The sequence below is a fragment of the Pelodiscus sinensis genome, chromosome 10 (genome assembly GCF_049634645.1).
Source record: "Pelodiscus sinensis isolate JC-2024 chromosome 10, ASM4963464v1, whole genome shotgun sequence".
Lineage (NCBI taxonomy): Eukaryota > Metazoa > Chordata > Testudines > Trionychidae > Pelodiscus > Pelodiscus sinensis.
In genome coordinates this window covers 50,608,636-50,634,671 of record NC_134720.1, presented here as the reverse complement: position 1 = coordinate 50,634,671, position 26,036 = coordinate 50,608,636, and the positions used below count along the sequence as shown (strand labels likewise).

Here is a 26,036-nt window from a genome sequence, read left to right as displayed (position 1 = left end):
GTGCTCTGGCCTTTCTATTGAGATAATCAACGAAGAGGTGCCACTTGTGTTTTAGGATATGGACACTGGTTCACCAAGATCTGAGCTGCTTTTTCCAGATTCAATAGCTGCTTTTTCCACATTGAATAGCCATCAGATGGTGGCAAGGCCCAGACAGAGATTTTATTAATGGAGATTGCCTATCTCCTAGAACTGAAAGGGAACTTGAGAGGTCATCAAGTCCAGTCCCCTGCCTTCACAGCAGGACCAAATACCATCCCTGACAAAAATTTTTTGCCCCAAATGGCTTCCACAAGGATTGAACTCACAACCCTGGGTTTAGCAGGCTAAGGCTCAAACCACTGAGCCATCCCTCTACACCACATTCATGACTGGTGTGCTACAACTGGAAGGTTGCAGCACTTATTCTTTAAGTCCATTTGGCAAGTGACGAACAGTTTTCAGCCACCTACCAGGATACAAATAAGATTTCAGTGACTTCCTTTTTACTAATGGTGTAAAGCAGCATAAGGGTGTCAACTCTCAGAAGAAATACTAAACCCCAGGTTTAAGCCTATAGAGCTTTCTCAGTAACTTGGGTAATTTTTTTTCTCAATATTGAATTGATAGGGATAGAGACTGGATTCTTTGGGAACGTGTGTGATGGTCCGTGCTAAGTTTATGCCAGGGCATGTTAGGCTTGGCAGTTGATAGCCCTGACACCTCTCTCATTACAAATTGAGCAAAGGTGAGTGGCTGTATATAAAGACATGCTGGCATTAAAATGTTCTGAGTTCATTGGGGGGGGGGCGAGGATTTTCACAAAAACGTATGTAGTGTTGACAAAGATATGCTAGCATGACCAGATTCTGTACTGAAGAAGTGGAAAGTTTTGGATTGCAGAAAAAACCTGTTAAATTCGGACATCAGTGCAGCATGATTTAGTAGCTACATCCTTGAAAGTGAATTATGCCTTTAAGACGGTTTATTAAATGGTGTTCCTGACAAAGTCTGCGTTAATTCAGCAGACTTGTGCCAATAGTAGGCGTGGAAGAGGCTTCCTTTGGGATGTTTATTCTTTTCATGGGTATTAGAACCATAAGCTGCTAATGCTGTTAGGGTATGTCTACACAGCAAAGTTATTTCGAAATAACTTTCCTAGCATCTACACTGCCAAACCGCTATTTTGAAATACATTCGAAATAGAGGAGCGCTTATTTCAAATTTAGTAAACCTCATTCTACGAGGAATAACGCCAAATTCGAAATAGCTATTTCGAAATAAGTGCTGTGTAGACACTTTATTTCGAAATAGGGGGCCTCCAGCCTTCCCAGGGTGCCCTGGTGGCCACTCCAGATTCAACCAAGAACACTTCTCTCCCTCCCCTCGTCCCTCCCCAGAGCCCTTAAAGGTGTTGACTCTGGCCACAGTGCCTGTGCCAGCTCCAAGCCTGCCAGCCCTGACCCAGTGGCCCCAAAACATGAGCCAGCTAGCCAGCCCTCCACTGCCCCCTAGAAGTAGTCTGCCAGCTCCCAGGAGCCTGCCAGGGCCCGGAGAAGGCAGGTGCCTTCCTGGTCCACGGTGGAGATCATGGACCTTATTCAGGTTTGGAAGGGATATCCCCAATGTTCATGATCTCCGCACTAGATGGAGGAACGTGGCCATCTATGGCAGGATAGCTGCCAGCCTGGCCACCGAAGGCCACATGCACACCCAGGAGCAGATTTGCATGAAAATCAAGTTGGTCTGGCGAGACTCCCCCCTCCCCACAATTCTGAGCTTTGAGCTTCCCCTCCCCCTTCTTTCCCTAGCTTCCCCCTTCCAGCTCCCTCCTCCCAGGTTTCCCCCTCCCCTCTCTCACCCTCTTTTCTCCCCTCTCCTGCCTCCTTTCCCCAGTCTCACCAGAGTTTTATTCACCCTCCCCCCCCCCCCCCCGTTTTGTTAAATAAGGAGAGTTTGTGTTCATGAAAATACGTGTATTTTATTTTACATCAGGAAGAAGGGTTAGGGAGGGGTAAGTGAAAGGACGTGAGGGAGGAATGAGGCACATGCCCCCAGTGGGGCAGACCAGGGAGGCTCTTAGTGCTCCTCAGGGTGGAAGCTCTCCCTCAGGGCCTCCTGGATACTGACAGCCCCCTGATGGACCTCCCGAATGGCAGCCTGCAGAAAGTGCAGCCAGGCTAGCAGCCTCACATCCAAGAGAAGCACCAGAGTACCATGGGGCAGCTCTGGCTTCATGTTGCAGAGTGCTGTGGTGTCCTGAGTGCGGGCAACCAGAGCATGCAGAGACAAAATGCTTTGTTGTCTGTCATCGAGGTAGACAAGCAAGCAGGGAAACCTGAGAACTGGCTGTCCGGGGGGAGGGGTCCCCTTTAAGCACGGACCACAGATAGCCTCAGGCAGCAGCTCCATGCAGTAAGTCCTGACCTGGACCCCTGCTGGAACTGGTTCCGGCCAGCCTTAAATGCGATTCAGAGTCTACTCAATGTGGACATGCTGTTTTGAAATAGCAAAATTCTATTTCGAAATGCATTTTGTGTGTAGACACGTTATTTCGAAATAAGATATTTCGAAATAACACTGTAGTGTAGACATACCCTTAGTGACAAGTTTTTAAAATGGTCAGGCTTCATAATACAAAACTTGATTTAAAGAAAAGAGAGTTGACAGTTGCTTGTGCAAAACTCATTTTCTTATTTGTTAGGAACAAAAGGAAGGAACCCAGATAAAATATTTATTCTGAAATGGCCTTTCTAAAATATATAGTCTAGTTTTATCACTCATTACTGGGCTCAGTGCAGGACTTACTGGGTGAAATTCAGTGTATGGTCTGTGTTGCACAGGGGGTCAGATCATATGATCATAACGATCCCTTCTAGCCTTAAAATCTATCTAGTATATCTGTTTTCACGTTTTTCCCTTCTTAAAGCTGGGAGCCAGGAAACTAGAGGATGAATTGATGAACTAAACTAGAAAACTAACTTAAATCATTCATTGAGGTTTCTACCCACTGATTCACAAGATGTTCATTCTGGTGTGTCGTGTACTTCCATGTGTACGATTTAGACTTGATGCAAGCTTGGTTGTTACTTGTTTAGTCTTCTAGATTGCATCTGATCACTTTGCAAAATGGCATTTGTGTTTTGTAAATGACTCTAAAAATGACAACCATTTTGTGCCAAATCTAAATGGACCCGAGTCTTTACAGTAAACCTTAGAACTGTGGTGTGCAACACACTAGCCACATGTGGTTATTTGGGCCAGCTGAGTGTGGCTAGTTTGCTATAGCAGAAGCCAGTACTGCTTCAGAACAGGTTGGACACCACAGCTTTAGAATGATAAGGGGGTAGCTCAGTGGTTTAAGCATTGGCCTGCTAAATCCAGGGTTGTGAGCTCAATCCTTGAGGGGGCCATTTAGGGATCTGGGGCAAATCTGTCAGGGATTGTACTTGGTCCTGCCATGAGGGCAGGGGACTGGACTTGATGACCACTCAAGGTCCCTTCTAGCTCTATGAGAGAGGCATATATCTCCATCTCCATATATATATATAAAAATAAAACTTACACTTTACCCACAAAGAGAATGGCAAGCGTTACTCATGAAACACTGCTGCTAAAATCTGTTCTCAAACGCTACCCTTGTTTTATAGTTTAGCTCATCAGCTTGTCATCTTCTCTACTGACTCCCACCTTTTAACTCCTCAGAGAGTGGGAAAACGATGTGGACTCTAATGTGGAGAAAATTGGTTTGTTTGTTGGTTTTTTTTAGAGGAAATGAGATTCCCCAAATGGCTAACCTCCTCCAGCAGGTTGATTGTCAGCCCCAAATTCCCAGTCAACTTGAGTCTGTCTAGGCTTATCAGTCAGATGGTCAGCAGAAAAGATGTGCATACAAATAATTCACAGTTTGATTCTGTGATGAAGCTGATCTGTATTGAGAGCTCTGTTTGCTAAGGGAGAATGCTTTCCCTTGCATGTCTAGGAATAAGAGACTTGGTTTAAGCAAAGAGTAAATATTTTTATCGGTTTAATTGCTAATATATTTTCCTTACTCAGACAGGTACATCTAGCTCTGTACATTTCAAGTATCTGGAAAATATCATCAGACTTCATTTCTGGCTGTTTCACATTTTGCTTTCCAAAAGCAGGTTTACATAAGACCACCCATGATAGCATTTGTCTGCTTCAGTAACAGGCTATAGATAAAAACATTCCAAGCAATTGTTAGAAATCATCTTCACTGCTGTAGCTCTCTCTAAGAATTCTGTAATCCATTGGTTTAAAAAAAATCCCATTTTTTGTTAGTAGCCGACTATCCTGGAATCTAGCTCTGAGGCATTTGTCATTAAACTCCGGTTCAGAAAACTAGGTTTCACAGCATGATTAATGCTTGTGCTCTTGGTGCTAGCAAAATATATAATCCTGTCTTTGCCCAAAGATGTTTTCCTATACTTTGGTTTGCATTCTGCCTCTTGGACTTTTGTCAAAGTAAAGCAAACACAAAGGTGTTAAGAACCTCATTACACCAGCCTAAATCTTCTGCACAGCTGAATGCTTAGTCTCATTTATTAAAGGATTGGTCATGCCCCGTCTCCACAATAGCTCGTTTTTTAAAGACACTGTTAGTGTCTGAACTGTTATTTGAGCTAGAAGATAAGTCATTTTGTGTGTTCATATAATTTATATCGTAATGACTCCTGCGGCTAGCGCGCAAGTTAGGATTCAGGGCTGCTCACTTAACTGACCCTTAGGTCTTCTGCCTCCTATTTATGTTTCTAGTCCAGTTTGCATCTTGGAGACAGCAGAGCTCCCAGCCCTGTTTGAAAGAGAGAAACTGGAGTCATTCCCCTCATGTTGGCTTTTCTTCTCAGCTGTTGTGATTGCTCTTCCAAAAGTGCTGGACTGGGTCATCTTTGTGCCGTCTAGAGATTACAGCGAGGGGGTCGTGGAAATAGATCCCTTCCCCGTCCATCAAGATCCAATTCTGTATAGACGGGGGCATGCACTTGCTCAGAATTCATGGCTTTACCTCTGAATTAAGAAGGCTGGCTGGCTGGCTCTCATATCTCCTTACAACCACTTGCTGCCATTACTGCTGGATCGTTGAGAGGGCTGTTGAGACAAACTGCTTCAGCAGCATCCAAAGCAGAAATGGCTGGCGGCAAGATGTTAGTTGGCAGTGGGAGGCAATAGGAGGGTTCACAGGGTGTACAGGGGAGATTAGAGGAAGATAGCAATGAGAATTTGTGAGGGGAGGGCTAGTAGCGTAGAATAGTGGAATAGAAGCTGTTTGGGTGTCTGCAGATCAGTGTTACCAGATTTGCCCAATACTCTGGGGTATGCTCATTTATCAGGGTTACCCTTATGGGACTGGGGGAAGGTTAACAGTTCTGTCAGTGTGCTGTTGGTGCTTACTTGGGCTCTTATATGGAGCTGAATTCTCCTTGCTGCCAATTCCTCCTCCCACTGGAGCTCTCCTGCAGGAACTAGGTTTCTCAGGATGGGGTTCTTACCACCTTGGCGACACACACAGACACTCACACCCACTAACAGAGCACGTCTGAGAGGACTGGGTACTCAGCACTCACAAGCTGACCCCCTCATATGTCCCTGGACTCAGCTGGCTGGGTTTCACAGCAATGCCATACTGCACCCTCATGTGCCTTTGGACTCCGTGGGCTGGATTAAACAGCACTTTAAGCTGCCATCCTCATAAGCCCCCAGGTTCAGCACCCCCTATCCCCACTTTCACACCACAGTCATTCACTGGTAAACCACACGATGAGCAAACCCCACAGGATATTGAGCACTACAGGGATCTTTTGCTTGGGTACAAGAAGCGTTGTTGCAGAGTGAATGGGGAAGCCAAAACAACACCCCTTAAGGAAGAGTGAGCAAAAGAGAAAGAAAGAGAGAGAAGCAACCAGTTTAACAATGAAAGTGATTTATTTCTGAGTAGTGAATAGATATCAAACTAACTATTACGATATTAAATAACCATATAACAGTTTACACAGGGCAGGGTCAGGAGGCTATGCTTAGAGAGATAGTTGAGAGAAAGAGAGAGAGAGAGAGACCTCACCACTCCACGGAGCTTGCACTGATCGGGGTTCCCAGATGATGATGGTAGCCGGGGGTCCAGAGGGCAGGAGACAAGCAGAACAGAGCCCCCAGCACGATCAGACAGGAGATGAAGAAGTCTCAATGGAACTGATGCAGTTTAAGTCCAGGTATCAGAACAGTTTTCTTGGGACAAGGATAGGAGTTTTTATAGAGATAGTTCAAAGAGAAAGAGGAGAGACAATAGAGACTGATCACCCCTGGTTATGGGTGATGTTCCTTGAAGGAGCTCACAATGCAACTAGGCAGTTTCAGTATTTTAGATGTCAATAGGATCGTTATTAGAATTGGTCTGATAATAACTAATTTGGGTGTGAGCAGGCCTGGGTTCATTAGCATCTGGAGCAGGGATTTCCCATCAGGCAGTGTTTCTCTGCTTTCGGTGTCCCGTAGTTCACTGCGGTTCTTGCCTTGGAAGAGCTGCTCTCCATTCTGTATGCTAATGAGATGTCCCTCTGTTCCATCTTTAATGCGAATGAGGCTGGGGTGTTTCCTTAATTGTATCACTCTTGTCTGAAGCAGTTTAAGTGTGTGTTCTCCGGCCTTTTCATTGCTTTGTCTGATTCCAGCAAAGGCTAAGGGGAGGGAAGAATGGTTTTCCATGAATGTCACTCCCTGGCTCCCAAAAGCACAGGGCTGGTAGGTAACATCAGGGACAGGAAAAATACAGCCTGCAGGCTGGATGCAGCCCACTGCAGCTCAGTGGGACCCTCAGACAGGCTCCCTGGCTGCCATAGTCCCACTGGGGCCAGCATGTGTGTGTCTGCATGGCATGTGCCACTTGAGGGGTGGGAGGGGTCTTTCCCTTGCCCCCACCTGCAGCACCATCCTTGCAGCCTCCCATTAGCCAGTTTCTGCAAGGGTATTGCTTGCAGGCATGTACAGCAGACAGAAACCCACTGCCCTCTCCTCCCAAGGGGCACGTGCCACACAGACACACACATGCTGACTCCAATAGCCAGTCATGTTGAACCTTCCTTATGGTTCCTTTGGGCTGCTGGCTGGCAGCCACTAATGGTAAGTGCCTCCTGGCCAGATCCTGCACCTACCACCCTCTTCCTCAGAACCCCAGGTCACAGCCCTCTCCTGCACCCAAACTCTTCCCAGAACCCACACCCCCTCCTGCAACCCAGTCCCCTTCCCCAGGCTCCCTCCTGCACCCAGACTCCCATTTTAGTCGATAGGTCTCAATTGACTGAGACAAAGTATTGAATGGTTTATAGATTCGGCACCTCTCTCTCCCTACAACAAGGGTGGGCAAAAGGACCTCCCCAGGCTGGATCTAGCCAGCCAAGCAGGTTGATCCAGCCCGCAGAAGTCCTGGCGTTCCCTCGCCCCCAGGTCAATCGGGGTCTGGAGGCAGGAGGAAGTGCTCAAAGTCTCCTTCCACCCTGCAATGGGGCTCCTTACGTAGAGTTGACTGCAAGCTGTTGCTCAGCTGGCAGATGACTTTAAGTTCCGTGCTCCCTTCCTGGGTGGGGACAGTCTTCGTGTGCTTGCCCTGCCCCCAGATCCTGATTGACCTGGGGGAGGGGGAGTGTGCGAAGTCTTCTCCCACAGCCAAAGTTGTGAGCACCTAGAGGGAGCTGCCAGCTATTCAGAACAGCTGGTGGTTCTCTCGCGGGGAGGACGGGGCAAAGACTTCACGTGCTCGCCCACTCACCAACCAATCAGGGTCTGTGGGTGGGGAAGCACGGAAGTGTCCTGGCCCCGCCTCTTCTGCATGAGGCCCCGCCCCTTCCAGGGCCACTTCAGAAATTTATGAAGTGACCCCTGGTCAAAAATGATTGCCCACCTCTGCCCTAGAACCAATCTTATGCTGCAGTTGCCACTGGTGTGTGGGTTTGAGGGACAAAGAGAACTTCTGTCTTCACAGATATGTCTTGCCTCAGTGCTATCATAATTTTAAAGGAAAATTAGGTCTCTCTAAGCCTGTACCTTTGGACTCGTACATCTCATCTGCTATACCCAAAAGGGCACTTTACAGAGTGAAGTTCACAGGGTTTCCCGTCCTTCTCTAGCACAGTAGTATACCTTAATCTGAAAGGCAACGTGTGCAAATTATGTGGAATGAAGACTGATTTTTTTTTTCCAGTATAGCCAAGTTCTCAAATGATATTCTAATCCAAGCAGTTGGTTTTTGTCTTTTCCCTAGGACTCCGGAGCAGTGTCCTAGTGTAGTTTCTTTGCTGTCCGAAAGCTACAATCCACATGTGCGTTATGGGGCTGCCATGGCTTTGGGGATCTGCTGTGCTGGCACAGGAAATAAGGTAAGGACAAGAAGCCAATGATAGCTACCCCCAGGCTCTTCCTGCTGTATCTCCTTCTAAAGATGTGTTCACGAAAAGCATCGCAAAAATAGAAAGCTATTTGTCACACGTGCTCTTCCCGCCAGTTAGTATATTGGCATTTCCTCAGTCTTTGCTTCGTTGCATTGAGTGAAGCCTTTTGTTGCTGTTGTTGTTGTTGGTTGTAGGAAGCGGCAGGTAGAGGTGGCAGAACAAAATGCATTTGTTCACCATTTCTGCTGTCTTAGAGTTTGTCGCTAGTAAAGGATTTTCTAACTCTAGTCAGTTGGTTACCAGTTAACTTGCTGGGCCGCATGTTTGTACATGGCTGCATATGTCACTAACATTTGTTCCAAGACACAAACATTTGTGGTTTTCCCCCGAGTTTGACCTTTTTTTTTTGGCTTACAGTTTTTGTGTGTTAGCACTGAAGGGAAAAAATTAAATTGGGTGTATTATCCTGACACACTTCCCCTTTTTTCTGTGTTTCATAATTGGCAAATTAGCCATGTAGCAAAGTCAGATCACAAAATGAAGCATCATCAAACATTTTGCACATTAAATGCTTGTACATTGAGGGTTCTTAGGTGAGTGAACGCTGTGTATAGCATTTAGCTATAACAGTAGGTGGGGAATAGTCAGGAAATATAACTTTCTTTACTGCTACAAGAAGGAGTAAAGTTGAACCAATTAGCAGATTTCAGTGTGGTGCGTTACACAGCTTTTCTGATAGTTCATAAAGGTCAGTAACTTCATCTGTAGTTTCCAGTTTTCTCCCCCTCTCCACACCACCACCCATCCCTCCCTTCGCTTCCCTGCCTTTACTAAAAATCCTTTTTCAGATTCTTATATATTTCTGTGCAGGGATGAATACAGCACCCATCTGAAGTGCACACAGTTATGGCATTCTGCCTGCACTCAGAAGCTGACTTGCGTGTAGCCTGAAAGCAAATTGGAAGCCGTATTTTCTTCCAAGTTACTGTTCTCAAATGGAATGTGGCATTGAGGAACTAATGTTCATTGACATACTGCATCTGACAAGTTAATTTAATGGAGATGCTCTTAGTCATACAATCCACATCTGTTTTATTTCCAGATAATTTGTATGATCAGGATAATAGAACCTGTCTGGCTGACGTTCTGTGCTTTTATTTTTGTTTCTTAAATAAAAATCTGAAGCATCTGTTTGTTAGAATGTGTCTTCTGGGGCCTCTGTCCACATGTTTTAAAGGCGAAGTTAATACATTGTAACTTGAGAGACTGGAAATGAAGTTAAGCTTTTTGTTAGGCGGAAGGGCACTTCCATCATGCCTACTCTATAAATAGTACTGGACTGTTATTGAGGCTATGTCTAGACTATGGAGTTTTTCCGGTATACCAGAGGTATCCCGAAAAAACTCCGCTGTGTCCAGGGAACGCGTCTGCTCTTCCAACATTTTTTGCGGAAGAGCAGATGCTCTCTTTCAGAAGCTCTGTGTTCCTCGTTTTATGAGGAATAAGGGCTCTTCCGAAAGAGGAGGTTTTTCCAATATTTGGCCCCATGTAGACAGGCCAAATTTCAAAAAAGCCTCTTCTGAAAAAACAATCTGAAAAAGGTACACAAATTGCAGAGTGCAATTTGCATACCTTTTTCCAAAAAAGAAGTGTAGTGTAGACATAGCCTGAGAGGGACAAATTAATACATGCAAGAAGATACAGCACAGCCTTTTAAAAGTAAACCACAAGGAATCAGAAAGTTCATGTGGCAAAAAATGGATCTGATGTTGCGGTGCAATATCTAGAAATGGTTCTTGGCATTAGTATTCTGGTCCAAATCATGTTGTTTTTGTGAGTCTTTCTGTTGTACTTCTAGCAAATGACATCGTTGGTGAGGGGACATTGCCAGTAATGGGAGCCCTGCACAGGAGACAGTTAGAACAGGATGGGATCCAGTGTACAATCAGAAGACTGTAGAGCAGTAATTAACTTGTAAATTAATTTGGTGTTAACCCTAGAGCCAGGGCTGGAGTACCAGGAGTGTTTGAACACGCTATGTAATTCTAACAGCTCTTTGCATTCCGTGTTACTGATTTCACCTGGATGACTGCCGTTCAGAAAGACACCTCCAAAATATTGCTGAGTGCCCCCTAGAGGCCTCTTGGGGATCTATCCTCGGGGACCTGTGGATATACAAGCGGTTATGACAGTTTGTCTGTTTAGTTTTACCTTGCTCTTGAAGAGCCCCTTTTAAAACATAATTCTGATCTGCCTTTTTAGTAAGCAATGATAAGAACATTTTAAAGTGGCTGAGCTCCTGGCTCTGGGATAAACACCAAATTACTTTGCAAGTTGATTACTGCACTACAATCTTCTGATTTAAACAAGATGGGATCCAGTTTACAAGGCTTATATGGTGCTCAGTTGGCTGGCATACCAAATTTACACCTACTTTGCAGAAAGGAACAAGAATGCTGGATATCCATAAGCAGTGCACGTACACTAGACTGTCTCTTCTGATTAGTTTGTGCTTCTTTACGTAATCCTTGTGCTATACTGAAATACTTGTTGACACATACTTTAGAAATGCTTAGTGACATAGCTATTGTATATCAGGTTGGCTTTACACTTGTAACTCAGAAAGAATTTTTTGCCTAAAGAAAGCAATCTTAAGTTCTGAAGCAGCATATTGGTCTTCAAAACATTGATTCCTTATATGTGCGTATCTGTGGATAGCACCACTTGTGTTGGAAGTGAGATACCTTCTTTTTGAAAATGAAAAGCTGTGTGGTCTGATGGATAAAGCGCAAGACCGGGAATTAGGAGACCTGTGTTGTATTACTGCCTCTGCTGTTGACTCACTGTGTAATCTTGGGCAAATCATTTGACACTTCTATACATGTTACACCTTGGGTAAAATGAAGGTAACACCTACCTTTTGTGCTGGCTAGAAAGGGAAGCAATGTATGTGAGGTACGAGCAATATATATAAGTACAGAGTATGATATTTTTATCATTGTCAGTAATTCTAACCCTCCAAATATTTTTCATATTTCTGCTTGCAATAAATATAGATTGTGGTAATTTTGGCATTTGTTTGTTCAGCAGATTCTTCTAACTCCTTTAGTTTTGAGCAGGCATCCACTGTTGTATGCACATTTCTGTAAAATTTGCCCAGCTGTCACAGAGGTGGGCAAAATATAAATAATGCAGTAAACTGTACCTCATGGCCCAGCCTGCTGATGGTCCTAATTCAATAACCATTCATTAGACTGACTGAAACCCACCGCTGGACAAGTAATAAGCTTAACATTGTGTGTGTTTTGTTTTTTAGGAAGCAATTAATTTGCTCGAGCCAATGACAAATGATCCTGTGAATTACGTGCGTCAGGGAGCTTTGATTGCTTCTGCCCTTATCATGATACAACAGACTGAGATCACCTGCCCAAAGGTGAGCGATAGGTGATGCATCTGCTGGTGTGGGGAGAAATGGTCTTGGCTAATGAGGCAGTTTCAGGTTAGGTGCTGTACGTACACATGCCATGGGAGGGACTATGCCTAGAAGAGCTCGTGGTGGCAAGCACAAAATTTAGAATAGTGCAAACTCCTAGGATAGGAAAGCATGCGCTTTTGAATGGGTGATGGGCACAGGTCGGGTGAACGGTCACTGGTAGCTGTTGGAGTGCTGTAAGTAAATCCTAGGTTTGTTCAGAAAAATCGGAAACCCGGGGCAAAGGGATGAAAGCAAGATTGGAATTGCTAACGGGCACGTCAAACTTTTGCTTCCAATTAAAAAACCTACCCTCTGTTTTCATTGGCTCTCCTGACTTCCTGCCAACACATCCTGGGGACACCCTAGGAACCACTGTTTGTGGGTTTAACCTTTGCAGGCAATTTAGTTAACTGAATGGCTGGAATGTCTAGAAAAGGGTAGTAGCCTACAAGGAAAGGCTGCACTCCCTGGACTTCAGAAGAGCACTTGCCTTCTGCATTGACCACACAGTCTGGCAGAAAGTTGACACAACTGTTTGTTGCGTTGATGGTACGAATGAAGGGTCTCTTCACATTGTGTACCCTGTTGGATCACTGCACATGCTGCCGTCTATCCTAAGTCCCTCTGCTTAGCATCACAGTACATTTGACAAGGCCCCAGCCCATATCAGCTGCATTTCTGGCCCAGGTGCCACTTCAGGAGACCATCAGAGTGGCAGCATGGCTTTCTGCACACATCGCACGATGCCGTCGTTCAGGAAGCCAGAGATGATGCGACCTTTGGCAGAGTGGTGCTAGTCACTCTTCCTTGACCCCGATCCCACCTCCTACAGAAGGCTTGGGAGTTACGTCACTGGAATTGATAGGAGCAAGCGCTCAAAGAAGAAAAGATGGCTTCTCACCTTTTGTGTAACTTGTCTTCGAGATGTGTTGCTCATATCTCTTCTGCGCCTGCCCACATTCCCCTCTGTTGGAGTAGCCAGCAAGAAGGAACGGGGGGGAGGAGGGGTCCCGGTTGGCAGGGTCATAAGTAGAGTGCCATAAATGGGGCCGATCCAAGAGCTCTCTGGCAGGCCTGATGGGTAGCTGTGTGGAAGAACATCTAATAGCCATGCACTTGGCACTCACTCGCACTTAACTGGAATAAATATAAGCAACACATCTCGAAAAACAGTTTTGAGAAGGTGAGTAACCCGTCTTTTTTGAGCAGTATTATGCAAAAGACTTTGGTGAGTATCCAAAGAAAAGTCCAGCCAGGGGAATAACTTGCAAAATTAGATTTTTATTTTTTTTAGGGTTGATGAAAATTGGAAGACTTCTTTACCAAACTGGGACTGAAAACTCAGACTTCAGAAGTACATAAACAAACGCTTTTCCCAAGATTAACAAAACACAGTTGGCCAGGCAGATATAAAATTGGGGTTGAGTGGTTTCTCAGACAAGCAGGGGTACCATGTGACCATTATATTTTTAAAAGTGAAGTTCAATTTATAAACCAGCATTTATGAATTTTCTGTTGTATACTTTAGATGTAGAGGGTAATTTAATTGGTGATGCATAGAGAGGTAGGGATACAAGCAAGACCCAAGACACTTCAAAATAATAACTGCTCTCTGAAATCATCAACTAGTTTATAACCAAAACGAGAGTGGATCAGCTTCACTCTTTAAGGAAGAAGTTCAACCATAGGTCCCTTCAGCCTTTGCTGCTGATCAGATCAGTCGAGGAGAGCAACCAGAGTTGGCCTTCGTGAAAGATGAAGGTGGTTTCTCTTTATGAAATCACTGACATTTTAAAGGAACATTTTCTGACAGATATAATAAATTGTGGAATAACTTCCTCAGGAATTAAAAGATTCAGAGGAGTAGCCGACTTAGTCTGTAATTGGAAAAATTTATAAAACAATGAATGGTCTAGCAGCACCGTAAAGACTAACAAAACTCAAGGAAATGAGTGGGAGTTTTACATATTATAGGAAACTATCCTTCATTGGCAGGAAGGTGGACTAGACGTCCTTGATTTTCATATCGCTAATTTTTATGGATCTAGGATAATGAGAATAAGAATTTTTTGTAGCTTATCCGGGTGCACTGGAGTTACATTATCAGTTAAGAAGTTATTTTTGGAAAATGTCTTCAGTGCTTTTTACTAGTCCTAAAAGAGATTATTTTAATCCAGTAATAAAGGTCAGAGTTCAAAGCAGTGGTCTCCAACCTTTTTACACCCAAGATCACTTTTTAAGTCTCAGAACAGGCGAAGATCTACCGCCCTGCCTCTTCCTTGAAGTCCCGCCCTCTCTATTCTCCTGTCCATCACTTGCTATCCCCAGCCCTTATACACTGTTAAACAGTTTATTTTTAAATTATGCAATATATAAAATTAAAATCACGTGTTTATAGTTATGAAATAAATGCTCTGTTTTTAATTCATGCTATTTAAATGTCAAATGAAGCATTTACAATTATACATTTTGTTCTCTGCTATTTTGTAAATCTAAAATCAAGTATTGATTAATTATATATTTTTTCTTCCAATAACAAGTCTCAGTGTGACACCTGTGACTGAACAATATCTGCCAGTGTCTTGAAGTCTGGGTTGTAGTCTGAGATTGCTAGTCGTATACAGCCCATCAGATGGGCATCTGTGATTCTGCGCTCAGCCTGGGAAGCTTGCTCCAGCACAGCTGGAGCTAGATGCAGCCTCCCTGGGCTGAGCGCAGGACAGCCGGGCTGGAGGGGAGAGAAGTGGTTGCCTGGACAGCTGGCCGTGGTGCTCAGCCAGGGTGCACCAAGCTCCACATGGGCAGGCGCAGAGGAGAAGCTGCCGATCAGCTGGAGCGCGGGGCAGCCTCTTTCAGCTGAAAGCCACAGTCAGCTGGCTGGGGTGTTTCAGCCCTCCCAGCTCCCACCATTCCTCGCAGCTACTCACCTGTGTTGTTGCTCGGTGAGTAGCTGCTCCTCAAATGAGGAAATCTAATGTAAATGTACTGTGCAGGTGCGCAGTTCAGAGAGGGCTCAAGAGCTACTCCTAGAGCCCCTGAGATCTACCGGTAGCTCGCGATCTACTGGTTGGTGACCACGGGTTCAAAGGGTAGCACCAGCCTTTGGACTACAATGTATATTATTTGTTCAGATTCTTATACTGCACTCGTAGTTAGTTTGAGAGCACCTACATTTCTGTCCAAACAGTTAAACATATGGCAAAGGTTTAAGTAGGGTTTCAGTTGGGGTTTGCAGAGGTGGATTTGATTGAGTTGGCAAGAACCTAAAAATAGGGTCTTTTATTAACTGTTTTGAGTACATGCAAACATTTGGTATATACAAGATGGGGATTTAATACACATGGCATACTGATACAGGTAGAAATGTTTGAGTGTCAAAGTGCTTCTGGCTATATTAAAAAATAACAATTTGAAATGTTTCATGGGAGAAAGTAGGAATAATTTCCCAACCTGCTATAATATTAAGGAAGAAATATTAGTAATAAACCAATGTGACTATGATTTGAGTAGCTGTTGTTTTACTTTTTCTACGTATCCCGAGATTTACATGTATACTTGTATATGGGAAGAAAGAGATGCTAGAGATCCATATGTGCATAGAGAGAATGACTGACCATGTGCTTCATTATCTATCTATCTATCTATCTATCTATCTATCTATCTATCTATCTATCTATCTATCTATCTATCTATCTATCTATCTATCTATCTATCCCCACCCACCCCATCTGTCTATCTTTCCATCTCCACCCACCCCCTCTGTCTATCTATCCCCTATCCATCCCCACCCACCCTATCTGTCTGTCTGTCTATTTCCCTTCCCCTTCCCCTTTCTCTTTCCGAGCTTTGTGTCTGTCTGCAAGTCCATTCAGCTCCTTAATGGTGAGAGCTAGGCCCACCAAATTTGGTATGCAGCTTCCTCTTGGTTTGGTTGTTCCAGGGAAATGGGATGTGCCTGGAATTTGATTGTTTTCCATAACATGGAAGGAGAGGAGGGCTGTGATTCTTGCAGTCACCACTGGGAGCAGTGAGTGCAGCAGACAGCAGTACTACAGAGTGACCACAGTCTATTATTTGGCTGGTCAGTCTCTCCCTGTGAAATCAAGGCACAGTCTACCAGTGCACTGGCAACATCATCCACCTGTAATGTGCCAGTCCTTGAGAGCTACCCACTACTGTTGTTAAACATTATGCACTTGACATGGCAGCCTGGTTGGATGTCCAGTTAGGGAGAGCAGTACTTCTGTCCCTGCCTGACACAGCTGAAACTCCTCCCTGTGAGGATGTTCACAGTCGGATATACAATGTCACATATCGAAGAAGAAAGAATGGTTCTTAACGTGCAGTAACTGGCTCTTCGAGATCCTGTATTCAGTGTAGATTCTACCGCCCACCTTCTGTCCCTGCTTTCGCAGTCTTCAGCAGCATGGGTTTGAATCGAGGCAACTGAAGGAGATTCATGGTCGTTCCAACCTTTTATACCTTCCTGTGGGTGCATGAAGTAGCACAGGGTGCATGCCCTGCTCCAACAGGCAGCTTCTACTTAAAAAAAAAAAAAAAAACCCCTCCAGTCATACGCCTCTATAGTGGGTTCCACAATGAATACAGACTCTCATACAACCCCCTTTACTGCAGGGTAGGTAACCATTCTTGGTTTAAAAAAAACAAACATTTTCATTAGTAGCCCTGGGTAAAATGAACTTTGAATGGCTCTGGAAGTAGTTGCTGTAAACTGTGACTAAGCAGAGTCTTGTTTGAATGGCATCGAGGTTATTCCACATACCTCGTTTGTTAAATGAGTTCATCTGACTGGGTCATTGTCCCCTGTCATTTTAGAACTTGGTGATTGTTCTAGGTTATATTTTCTCTCATCTGCCTCTGAGTGCTACTTAAGCAATATTTTGTTACGTTGCTGGCTTAATGCTTCAAGATGATCTCAAAAGCAATAATGTTTCTGCATCCTTCATAGGATGGGGCAAATTCGATGATTTTTTTAAATTTAACCAAAAATTCTAGCGCTGTGTAGCAGAACAGTACAGAGTTCCACGTCTCTGTTTGTTTTATCATTGCATGAAACCCACCTGTTCCCATACCCATGAAATTCTGTTTTGGAAGTTGAGCGTACTGTAGAGTTTAGCCGTAACTGCACAATTTGTACTTTGGCTTCGTTAGTGTTAGATGTGCTGTTTGTTTTATGGCTCTTTCAGTCTTCGGGGAGGAAGCAAATACATCACTTAAACACAGGCATAAGGCTCTCCGACAACCCCAACAACAACAGACTTTGAGATGATCATTGTTTTTTATCTCTGCATGGAAGAGAGTCCTCTTTGAGTGGGAGGGGAGGCTGCCTAATGGAAATATAAATTATGAAGGCATCACGCACATTCTTCTGGCAAATGGACTTCAGTAGTTTAAATAAAATCTTGGCTTTGTTTGTTCTTTTCTGGAAATTGCAAACTGTATCAAACATTGTGCAAAACAGAAGGTTTCTTTGGAGTTGAAACTTGATTTCCCCTTCCCCCCACTTATTGGGTGCAGAGCTGGGAGATTATTCAACGTGCTTTTTTAAATCTCTGTTGCCATAGAAAGTGTAGAGAACCAAACTAGCTATGTACCAGCATAACATAGAACTCCATTTCTCTGTTGTGTCTTGCATGAAACCCATCTTTTAACTTAACCGTGGAGGCAGCAGGAGCGAGTTACTTTGTGAAACGCAACCTTACGCTTTAGGTACAATGAGAACATTGCAATGCAAGTACGGGACAACTTGGTTATGTGTTTAATAACCTGCAAGGCTGGTTAAGAAAGCAAAGGGCAAAAAACATGACCTGTCAGGCATGTTCAATCCAATTTACTTTGGATTAGCTTGCATGTCTTCACAGAATTGGACAGGACAGCGTTTGGGTGAAATTGGGAGTTTCAACTTTGTGTTGTTGCATTTGACAATTCCTTGCCCTGCTATCAGAACTTCCTGTCCTAGTGCTGGTGCTTCCAGGTATGTCTGAGGACAGTGTTGGGCTCTTCCTCTAGATCCAAAATCTCAGAGCCTTGAAGTCTCATATTGGCATTTTGTTGAACTCTGATTTTCACATACATATTGTGACAGGGTCAGGCCAAATGGCCACAAGAAAGTAACCGAAAACAGGCTGAACAAGTCCCTGTTTCCCTGGTAACCAAATAAGGCTTACCTCAGGTTAATTAAGATACCTGGAGTCAATCTAGAACCTGCTAGAACCAGTGGAGACAGGTTTGATTGGGACACCTGGAGCCAATCCAGGACCAGCTGGAACTCATTAGAAGCCTCCCCTTCAGCCCATTTAGTGGTGCGCCAGGAGTGGTGAGAGGAGGATGTGCTGCAAGAGAAGAGGAATTGTGAAGATGCTGTCAGGTACCACGCTGCTGATGCGGGGCGGGGCGGCACAGAGGTCTGTGCCTGAGGAACAGCCTCTTCAGGCAGAAGACTAACTGTTAAGAAATCTAGTTTATTGCGTCCGTGTCTGGAGAAGCCTCCCTTTTTCTCCTGTGATGGCAATGAGGGGAGTGGCTAAACCAGACTATTAAGTAAAGGGGTTAGACGGGAAGCTGTAGTGAGCTGCTGATGTGAGCAATTAGACCGGGGATTGACATTCTCCCCAGATGGGGAGAAATAACACTCCGCCTGTCATCACCCAGAAGTAAACTACAATCTCTATAGAAATAAATAACCTCACTACTCCCGCATGGGACACCCGTGCTTAAAGTAAAAACTTTCTACTATCAGTCTTACAACCTCGTTACTCAGTGACACAAGTCTTGGAGTCCATGGGCCCTGTTGCTGACCATTTGCCAATCAGATCTGCTCACCACCCGCTGACAGAAGGATCTTCAGTGTTTGCACATTCTATTGGGAAGAAGTGTTTGAAAGCATTAAAGACGTATTTCCACCTACTTGTGAGTTTCCTCCTTGCTGTGACGTAAAGCCTAATGCTGACGGCATGAATCAATTTGCCATTTGAATGGTTGAGAGGATGCTCTCTGTATCCTCTGTCCCTCAGACCCTTGTTATGTGCAGGGATGACCTCAACCAGGAAAATCTGAATTCAAGTCTTGAGAACCAGCTCTTTTATACAGAGAACCATAAGAGAAAGGGGGCTTTATGCAGCATCCTGTTGCTGACTAAAGTGACTTCTGATTTCCATTTTCAACCATCCGCTCCTCTCCAATTAGTCTTCTCTAAACTTCACATAGCAACTGAAAAGGCTAAGATTGAATAGCTTAGCTACTACTTAGCTAGGGTGAAGCCTATACGAAGATTGCCTGGGTTAGACTTAGTTTATGTGGATAAATCTCAGAGGGATGGGGAACAGTGGCTCAGCAGCTCTGAGCTAGGATTTTCTGATCGGATAAAACATTGTGTGCTTTCTTATCTATTAGGCATTTGCAAAGCAGCCATCCCCATTCTGCCTAGGTTCTTCTTCATCCACAAGCGGTTCTGCCTGCCTACCTGGCAGATGTCTTAGTATCTGGAGTCTTAAAACACATACCTAGCCTTGTCTAAAGCTACTTCCCTAGAAAGTCTGATGACTATAGTTAGAGATGCCTTTCCGCTGCTCAGAATTCTGCTTGTATCCTTATGAAGTATTCCTCTTGCTTTGGCAGCTAGATTGGATTCCCGGTGCTGGAGACTAGTTAATTAGCATGAACAAATCTGTAAAGGAGGCAAGAACAAGAATTCACCTCTCCGGCGTTGGGATGCGTAGTTCTGCTGCTCAATGGAGAAAGGTGTCCATATGCAGCAACTTCAGCTCTTCAAGCAGAAAGCCCATATTGATCCATCCAAGATTTCCTTCTTTTGAGACCCTTGCTTTGTTCTAAGTCTGACTGCTGTGACACGGTCAGGCCAGCAGGGTACAAAAGTGACGGAAGCGGGAGGTATTGAGTAAATCTGTGCTCTCAGTGTAAACTGGCAGGGGCTAGTCCAGAACCAGTGGAAACTTTCCAGACTCAATCAGGGCAATTAAGCCTCTGGAGTTAATTAAGTGGGCTTGCGAAGTTCAGTGAGCCAAGGCTAGTTGGAACACCTGCGGTTAATTAAAGCACCAGTTGAGACTGGTTTAAGAGTTTCTCTGTGGTTGGTTAGCACGTGGAGAGCTCAGAAGACAGAAGGAGCTACAGAGAATCTAGAAAGCACAAACACAAGCGTGTACTGGAGGAAGAGTCTGTGATAAGAAGGTGTGGGGAAGTAGCCCAGGGGTTTTGTAGCTGTCTCGCAGCTAGTGTTGGAGAAATGTACAGACAGCTGCTTTTACAGGGTCCTGGACTAGAACCCGGAGTAGATAGCGAGCCTGGGTTCTCACCAACAACCCACTTCCCCATTTCCATTCAGGGAAAAGGCCGGTTGGGGAATAGAGGGAAAGGGGTTTGCCCAGTCCTGTATTATTGAGGGGGGAGGGGTTGTCCACCAAGACTGTGGACTTTCGTTTCCCTCTGTGCCTCATGCTGGCCAATGATGAGAGTAGCTCAGCAAACAGCAAGCTGATGTCCTAGGTCTGGTGCCTAAATACAGAGTTGCTGTGAGCCCCTGAGGTGAGCCCTCCGCCTGAAAGGACAGGGCCCCCCAAGTTTGAGTTGGAGCTTTGTCGCCCTCCACGGAAAAGAAGTGAGGAAGGTTGGAGGCACAGTTACCTAATTAATCTTGACCTTGAATGTTTGGTTGGCTCTGCAAGGGGGCTTGCGCACAGCACCAGCTGGCTACTGCTGTCTTCCATGTGCTGCATCTCAGCGAGTTCCCTCCTTCATAGTAAACAATCTTGCAAAGTCTGTTTATTATGCAGGATAATCATTAAGTGAGGAGGAGGGGGGAGTAGGGCAGGGGAAAGTTGATTCTCGTTCATTTAAAAATGTTTTATCTACCAGAAAGTTGGTTGCAAATGAACCGTCTTGCATTCAGGAAAATGTCTGGGTTCCGTGTTGTGCTTGTGTTTGAAGCAGTTGTCCTCAGGGATGTGAGCATGGATTGTTTCCTCAGCATTTCTGATATTGCTTGTTGAACGTTTAGCTCTCAAGTGCAAGGATGGTCTATGCTCTTTAGCCTGTTTAAATTATCAGCATGGTAAATCGTTGTATATTATTTATTACTAGAAGTGAAATGAGTCACTGCTCAAATGGTTTGGGTTACTTCCAGGAAAACACTAAATAAATGGTGGCAGATAAATACTAAATAAATGGTGAACCCTTTCCAAATACTATCAGACTCGAAAGTACCGAGAGATATCACGGAGATTGGGAAACAAGGCTCTTTGGGCTGCATACCTTATTTTAAAAACCTTGTGTGCTGCTCGTTGCTGAGAACATGATTTGAAATAGCAAAGAATAGATTAAAGTAAATTGCCCTCAGTAGCCAGCACTCGCTGTATTGCTCCAGTCCATCATGAGAAAAACATTACCAGCAATAATCGGCTAGGCCAAGGCCAAAGAGTTGTCACTTGCACTGCGCTGTGAGGGTCAGCATCTTCTGCCCCTGCAGGTCTATAGATGGGAACTTCTTTCTGAAAATATCCTGATGGAGTCCTGCTGCCAAGTGTTCATATCTAGGAGTTGCCAGCAAAAGGGCAAACACTTTTTAGGGTGACCATGCACAGAAGCTGTCAGATGAGCCCTGTCGTGGGGTTCATTTTATTTTAGACCCCGGGGAAACCAGGACACTCCCAGGAGACTTAACCACTTTCTTATTTATTGCAAGCTTTAAGCAGTTAATACAGTTGTTTAAGTTTTACAAGCCTTACAAACAATGACTACACAATTAAAACCTTAAATACTATAAATTCTAAAGCAATTAATACAGCGCAAAGCAATTAATAGAAGATCTACTATAATACAATAATAAAGCCGAGTTCACTTACACTTCACCCGTGTGCTATCTGCAGTACCAGGCATGAGGTCGTGGTTCCTTTGATTCTCACCCATCAGAACCCCATGCACTGATGTAGCCGGTGCGAAGGGCCTATTTACTTCTAGTTACAATGAGCAGGACCTGTGGGTCAGTCCTGTTCACTCCCTCCCATCAATTCTTCTTACTAAGCCCAATTTATAGCAAAGCCAGACTTTGTCGTTCTAATAATATTTTCCAATTGATTACGTATTGTGTAAGATACCTACAATGCCCTTATTGTGGGGTACGTCCTGCTATTCAGGATGTTGCAAAAACAATGTGCGTAGTTGGCAGTTTTATGGCTGCATGTGTAATTTTTGCTTATCAGAAACAGAAGTACCAATTCAAGGTTGATTGTCGTGTGTTTTTGATGTGGTCTCACTGTACCGCTTCATCTGCATTGTTAGGCAAAACATTCCTGCCTCGCAAAGCTTCTCCCTCCTAATCCTTTTCTGCGAGCTTATGTGCACCAGACTTGAGACAGGCCTAGGTTTTGCTTTTTAGGGCTCCGCACTGTGGTCAAGGCAGGGCTGTTCAGGCTCCCCTAACAAGCTCTTGCTTAAATAACCGAGGTGACTGTCACCCCTAGTGTTTACTCAGGGTCAGAAAACTACCTCTACAGTAGCCAGATATCTTGCATTTCAGCTAGTAAACCGCATAACAACTTGATCTGAAATATTTTCGTTCTAACTATTAGACGTATTCATTCATTAGCAGCTGCTCGGTGCTCATTCCACACAGGCTGTAGTGCTCCAAATGTTTTTTTCCCTTAACTTCACATAGCAACACAAGAGGCAAGGTTGAATAGTTTAGATCAGGGTTTCTTAACCTTTTTACCTTCACACCTCCCCTGAAAGTGAACTTCATGTTCCAACTCCCCCCCCCACCCCACCCCACCCCGGAGCCATTTTGGGCACAGCCTAGCCTCTCCCCCTCACCTGACAGGAAGCTAAGGGGCATGGCTAAGAATATAAGAACTCTGCCAGGGAGCTCAGTCGGGGCCCAGCCTCTGAGGGAGACAGAGGCCTGCCCAGAGCTCCTGGCTGACAAGGCTGAGACCTGGCCTGGGCCTCCCACAGCTGCCTTCCCTCAGGCCAGCGAAGGCTTCCCTGCCTGAGCCGCCGATCTCTAGAAGTTAATAAGAAATTAATGTTTATAATTTTAATTCATAATATTAATTATGAAGAAATCTAAACTTTAGAATTTTATCCAGTGAGAAGGCAATTGTGATAAATTTTCTAGGAAGCACTTAACACCTCCCCTGTATCCCCTTCACACCTGCCCTGGGGAGGTGCACCTCACTGGTTAAGAACCCCTGGTTTAGATGTTAAGGTCTAATCTAATTGACTTGATAAAGATAGTGACAAGATGACTTTTATTCTGGTTTGGTTCCTTGAACTCCTCGTGCTATGGCTAACCCTTCCTGACGGGCACTGCTCCATATTGACATGTTCACAGTTGCTTGGTGCCCATGACATTTGGTTTGTGTGTTGAATGTAAGTGTCAGCAGCATAAACCATCTACACACAGTTTGTGACTAAGGTTTGGTGGACTTTGATGTACAGCAGGAAGTGAATAACTTCCTGCTCCTGCCCCAAGATCTGCCTCTCATTTCCCAAACCAAGCCGTCCTGGCCTGTACACAGAGGCACTTCACTGTCAGACTTCAGACGCCAGTGTGAACATTAGCAGTTCTGCTGAATGTCTCTCTGCTACATCCAGGATCTGCTTCTCTGAAGATTTGATTACTGTGTAAATTCCAGATTATAGCCCACGTGGCTAGCAATTTCACAGAGCTTTGTAGCAGCTGTCAGTTTTTATAAATAATCTGAATCCAAAAACCAGTGCTCAGATCCACAGGAATGAGGTGACAGTACGGTATATGATAAGCTAGTTAGTGCTCAAACTAGTCTCTTCAACATATTGGCTCTGCTCCATTTTTTATAGCTGTGTATGTCCCTGTTTGAGAGCGCACTGGAAGATACCAAAGCCAGTGTTTGATGCTTCCTTTTGACAACATTTGTTCATTTTGTCCTGTTGAATGTCATTGAAGCCACATTTCTTGTAATTGAAAACTAAGAGTAAATTCCAAAGAAGACAGCTGTTAAGACACACGCATGCATACTATCTCAGATCCCGTGACTATGAAGAACAATTAGGAATATTACGCGAAATGCAAACTGAGTCTCGTTGCATGGCACAAGAGATCTGGCATAATAAACATGAGTCAAAGTATTTATATTTTAAAAAAAAGAAATTTCTGCGAGCATGACTAAAATAAAATAATGGGTTTTTTTTTTTTTTAGTCCAAGGTATCTTAAATAAGGAGTGTAAATTGTGTGTGTTTAATGTATATATAAAATTTTAAATTGCTCCCTTGTTTTCACAGCCTTATGGAAACTTAGGTCATGTCATGGTTTTTTAAAAAACAATTTTCAATATAGGGGGAATTGGCCAAGGAGGAATCTTATTAACCAGAAGTTGGCTTGATTTACTCTTCTCTTGGGAAGAGTGAATAACCAGAGTAATTGCATCCTGCTGAAGTCTCTACCTTCTATCCTGGCTGAGATATGTTTTGTTGTTCGGCTTCATTGCCCTTTGGTCAAAGATGGCTGATTTGTCATTCCTCGACTACGAGATTGTAATGTGTGTGGAGAACAAGAGCAAAGCAGTATTTGCTATTACAGCTGTGGGTAACGAATGGTGGTTACTGTGTCCTTCACCTTGATGATGATTCATATGTTGGTCTACGGCAGTGGTTCTCAAATGGAGGTACACAGAGCTCTTCCAGGGAGTATAGCAACTGATCCAGATATTTTGCCTGGTTTTACAACAGGCTACATAAAAAGCATTAGCAAAGTCCGTACAAACTAACATTTTATACAGACTTGTTTATCCTGCTCTGTATACTACACACTGAAATGTAAGTACACTATAATTCTATTGATTTATAATTGTATGGTAAAATGAGAAAGTGAGCAGTTTTTCAGTAATAGTGGCCTGTGACGCTTTTATATTTTTCTGTCTGATTTTGTAAGCTAGTAGTTTTTAAGTGAGGTGTACCTTGGGGATACGCCAGACAAATCAGATTCTTGGCAGGAATACAGTAGTCTGGACAGGTTGAGAGCCATTGGTCTATAGTTCCTCCAGGTTAAACACAGTCACTTCTAAAGGAGCTGATTCTCTTCTTATAAGGAATTCTGGTAAGAAAAGCAAAGGAAAGTGGACCAGGTAAAAGCTTACAAAGCACTTTTAATGCAGCTGTGCTCTAGACCAGTGTTTCTGAAAGTGTTCCGCGGAACACATTAACTGGCCGCCCCAATTTGTTTATTTACCGGCGCCACAGCTACGGAGCCTCACGGCTCCCATTGGTTCTGTTTTGCCCTTTGCAGCCAAGGGGAGCTGCGGGAATCGGTAACCTGGCCTACGCCGCTTCCTGCCGCTCCCCTTGGTGCAAAGGATGAAACGGAGCCAATGGGAGCTGCGAGGCTCTGTGGCCACGGTGTCGGTAAACAAACAAACTGGAGCGGCCTGTTAATGTGTTTCCGAGAGTGATTCTGCGAAACACTTTCAGAAACCCTGATCTAGACAGTGCATTTTTGTCTGCCCTAGAAATCAAATCAACACTTAACTCATGCACAGTCACTAACTAAACCAATAAAAATTAAACTGGCCAGAACAAATTTTAAAACTAGCTCGGGTAACATAGATTTAGTTCCAGCGTAGCTGGGGCTTCTGTAGACTTTCAAGAACAGTCATGGAAAGAAAACACATATTTGTTTGGATAGAAATTCATTTCTTTTGTAAAGATCTATGAATCTGTACATCACTAGTGTTGTGGCATGGCATGTTTGGAAAGAAACCATTGATTTACCTCCACAGTTCTCTCTAGCTTTTTCTAACAGCTTCTCAGTATTTCTAGTCCAGAAATTGCACCAGGAAGTGTGCTGGAGAAATCACTTGCCATCAGTTTGCAATAAGAGATTGATTCCTTTTAAGTCTGAAGTGTGTTGCTTGAACCTAGCAACATTTTATGTTACTAGGGACTCCTCAAACCACCTCGTCATGATGCCCAGAGGCTTTTTGATGGGTCCTATTGAGTTCCTGGGGATGGTGGGCATAGATCTAATCTGGGAGAGTTAATTGCAGAAACAGGAAATGAAGAGGAACTCTAGAGAGAAAAGAATCCTAGTTATTTAACTTGCCTCTTCCTATTGTGATTGAACCCTTGGAGAGGATGGGATTCCCTGTTTTCTTGGGTTATCTCTTCT

The 26,036-nt window shown here is 44.2% G+C and overlaps 1 protein-coding gene across 1 annotated transcript in view; it reads left to right on the top strand.

Moving 5' to 3' along the window:
- The window catches only part of PSMD1 (proteasome 26S subunit, non-ATPase 1), a 126,418-nt gene that overhangs the window by 80,521 nt on the left and 19,861 nt on the right, over positions 1 to 26,036 (top strand). Inside the window, exons 17-18 of the mRNA XM_075938171.1 lie at positions 8,255 to 8,369; positions 11,698 to 11,814. Of these exons, the coding sequence (XP_075794286.1) occupies positions 8,255 to 8,369; positions 11,698 to 11,814 (232 nt within the window). The remainder of the gene's footprint in view (positions 1 to 8,254; positions 8,370 to 11,697; positions 11,815 to 26,036) is intronic.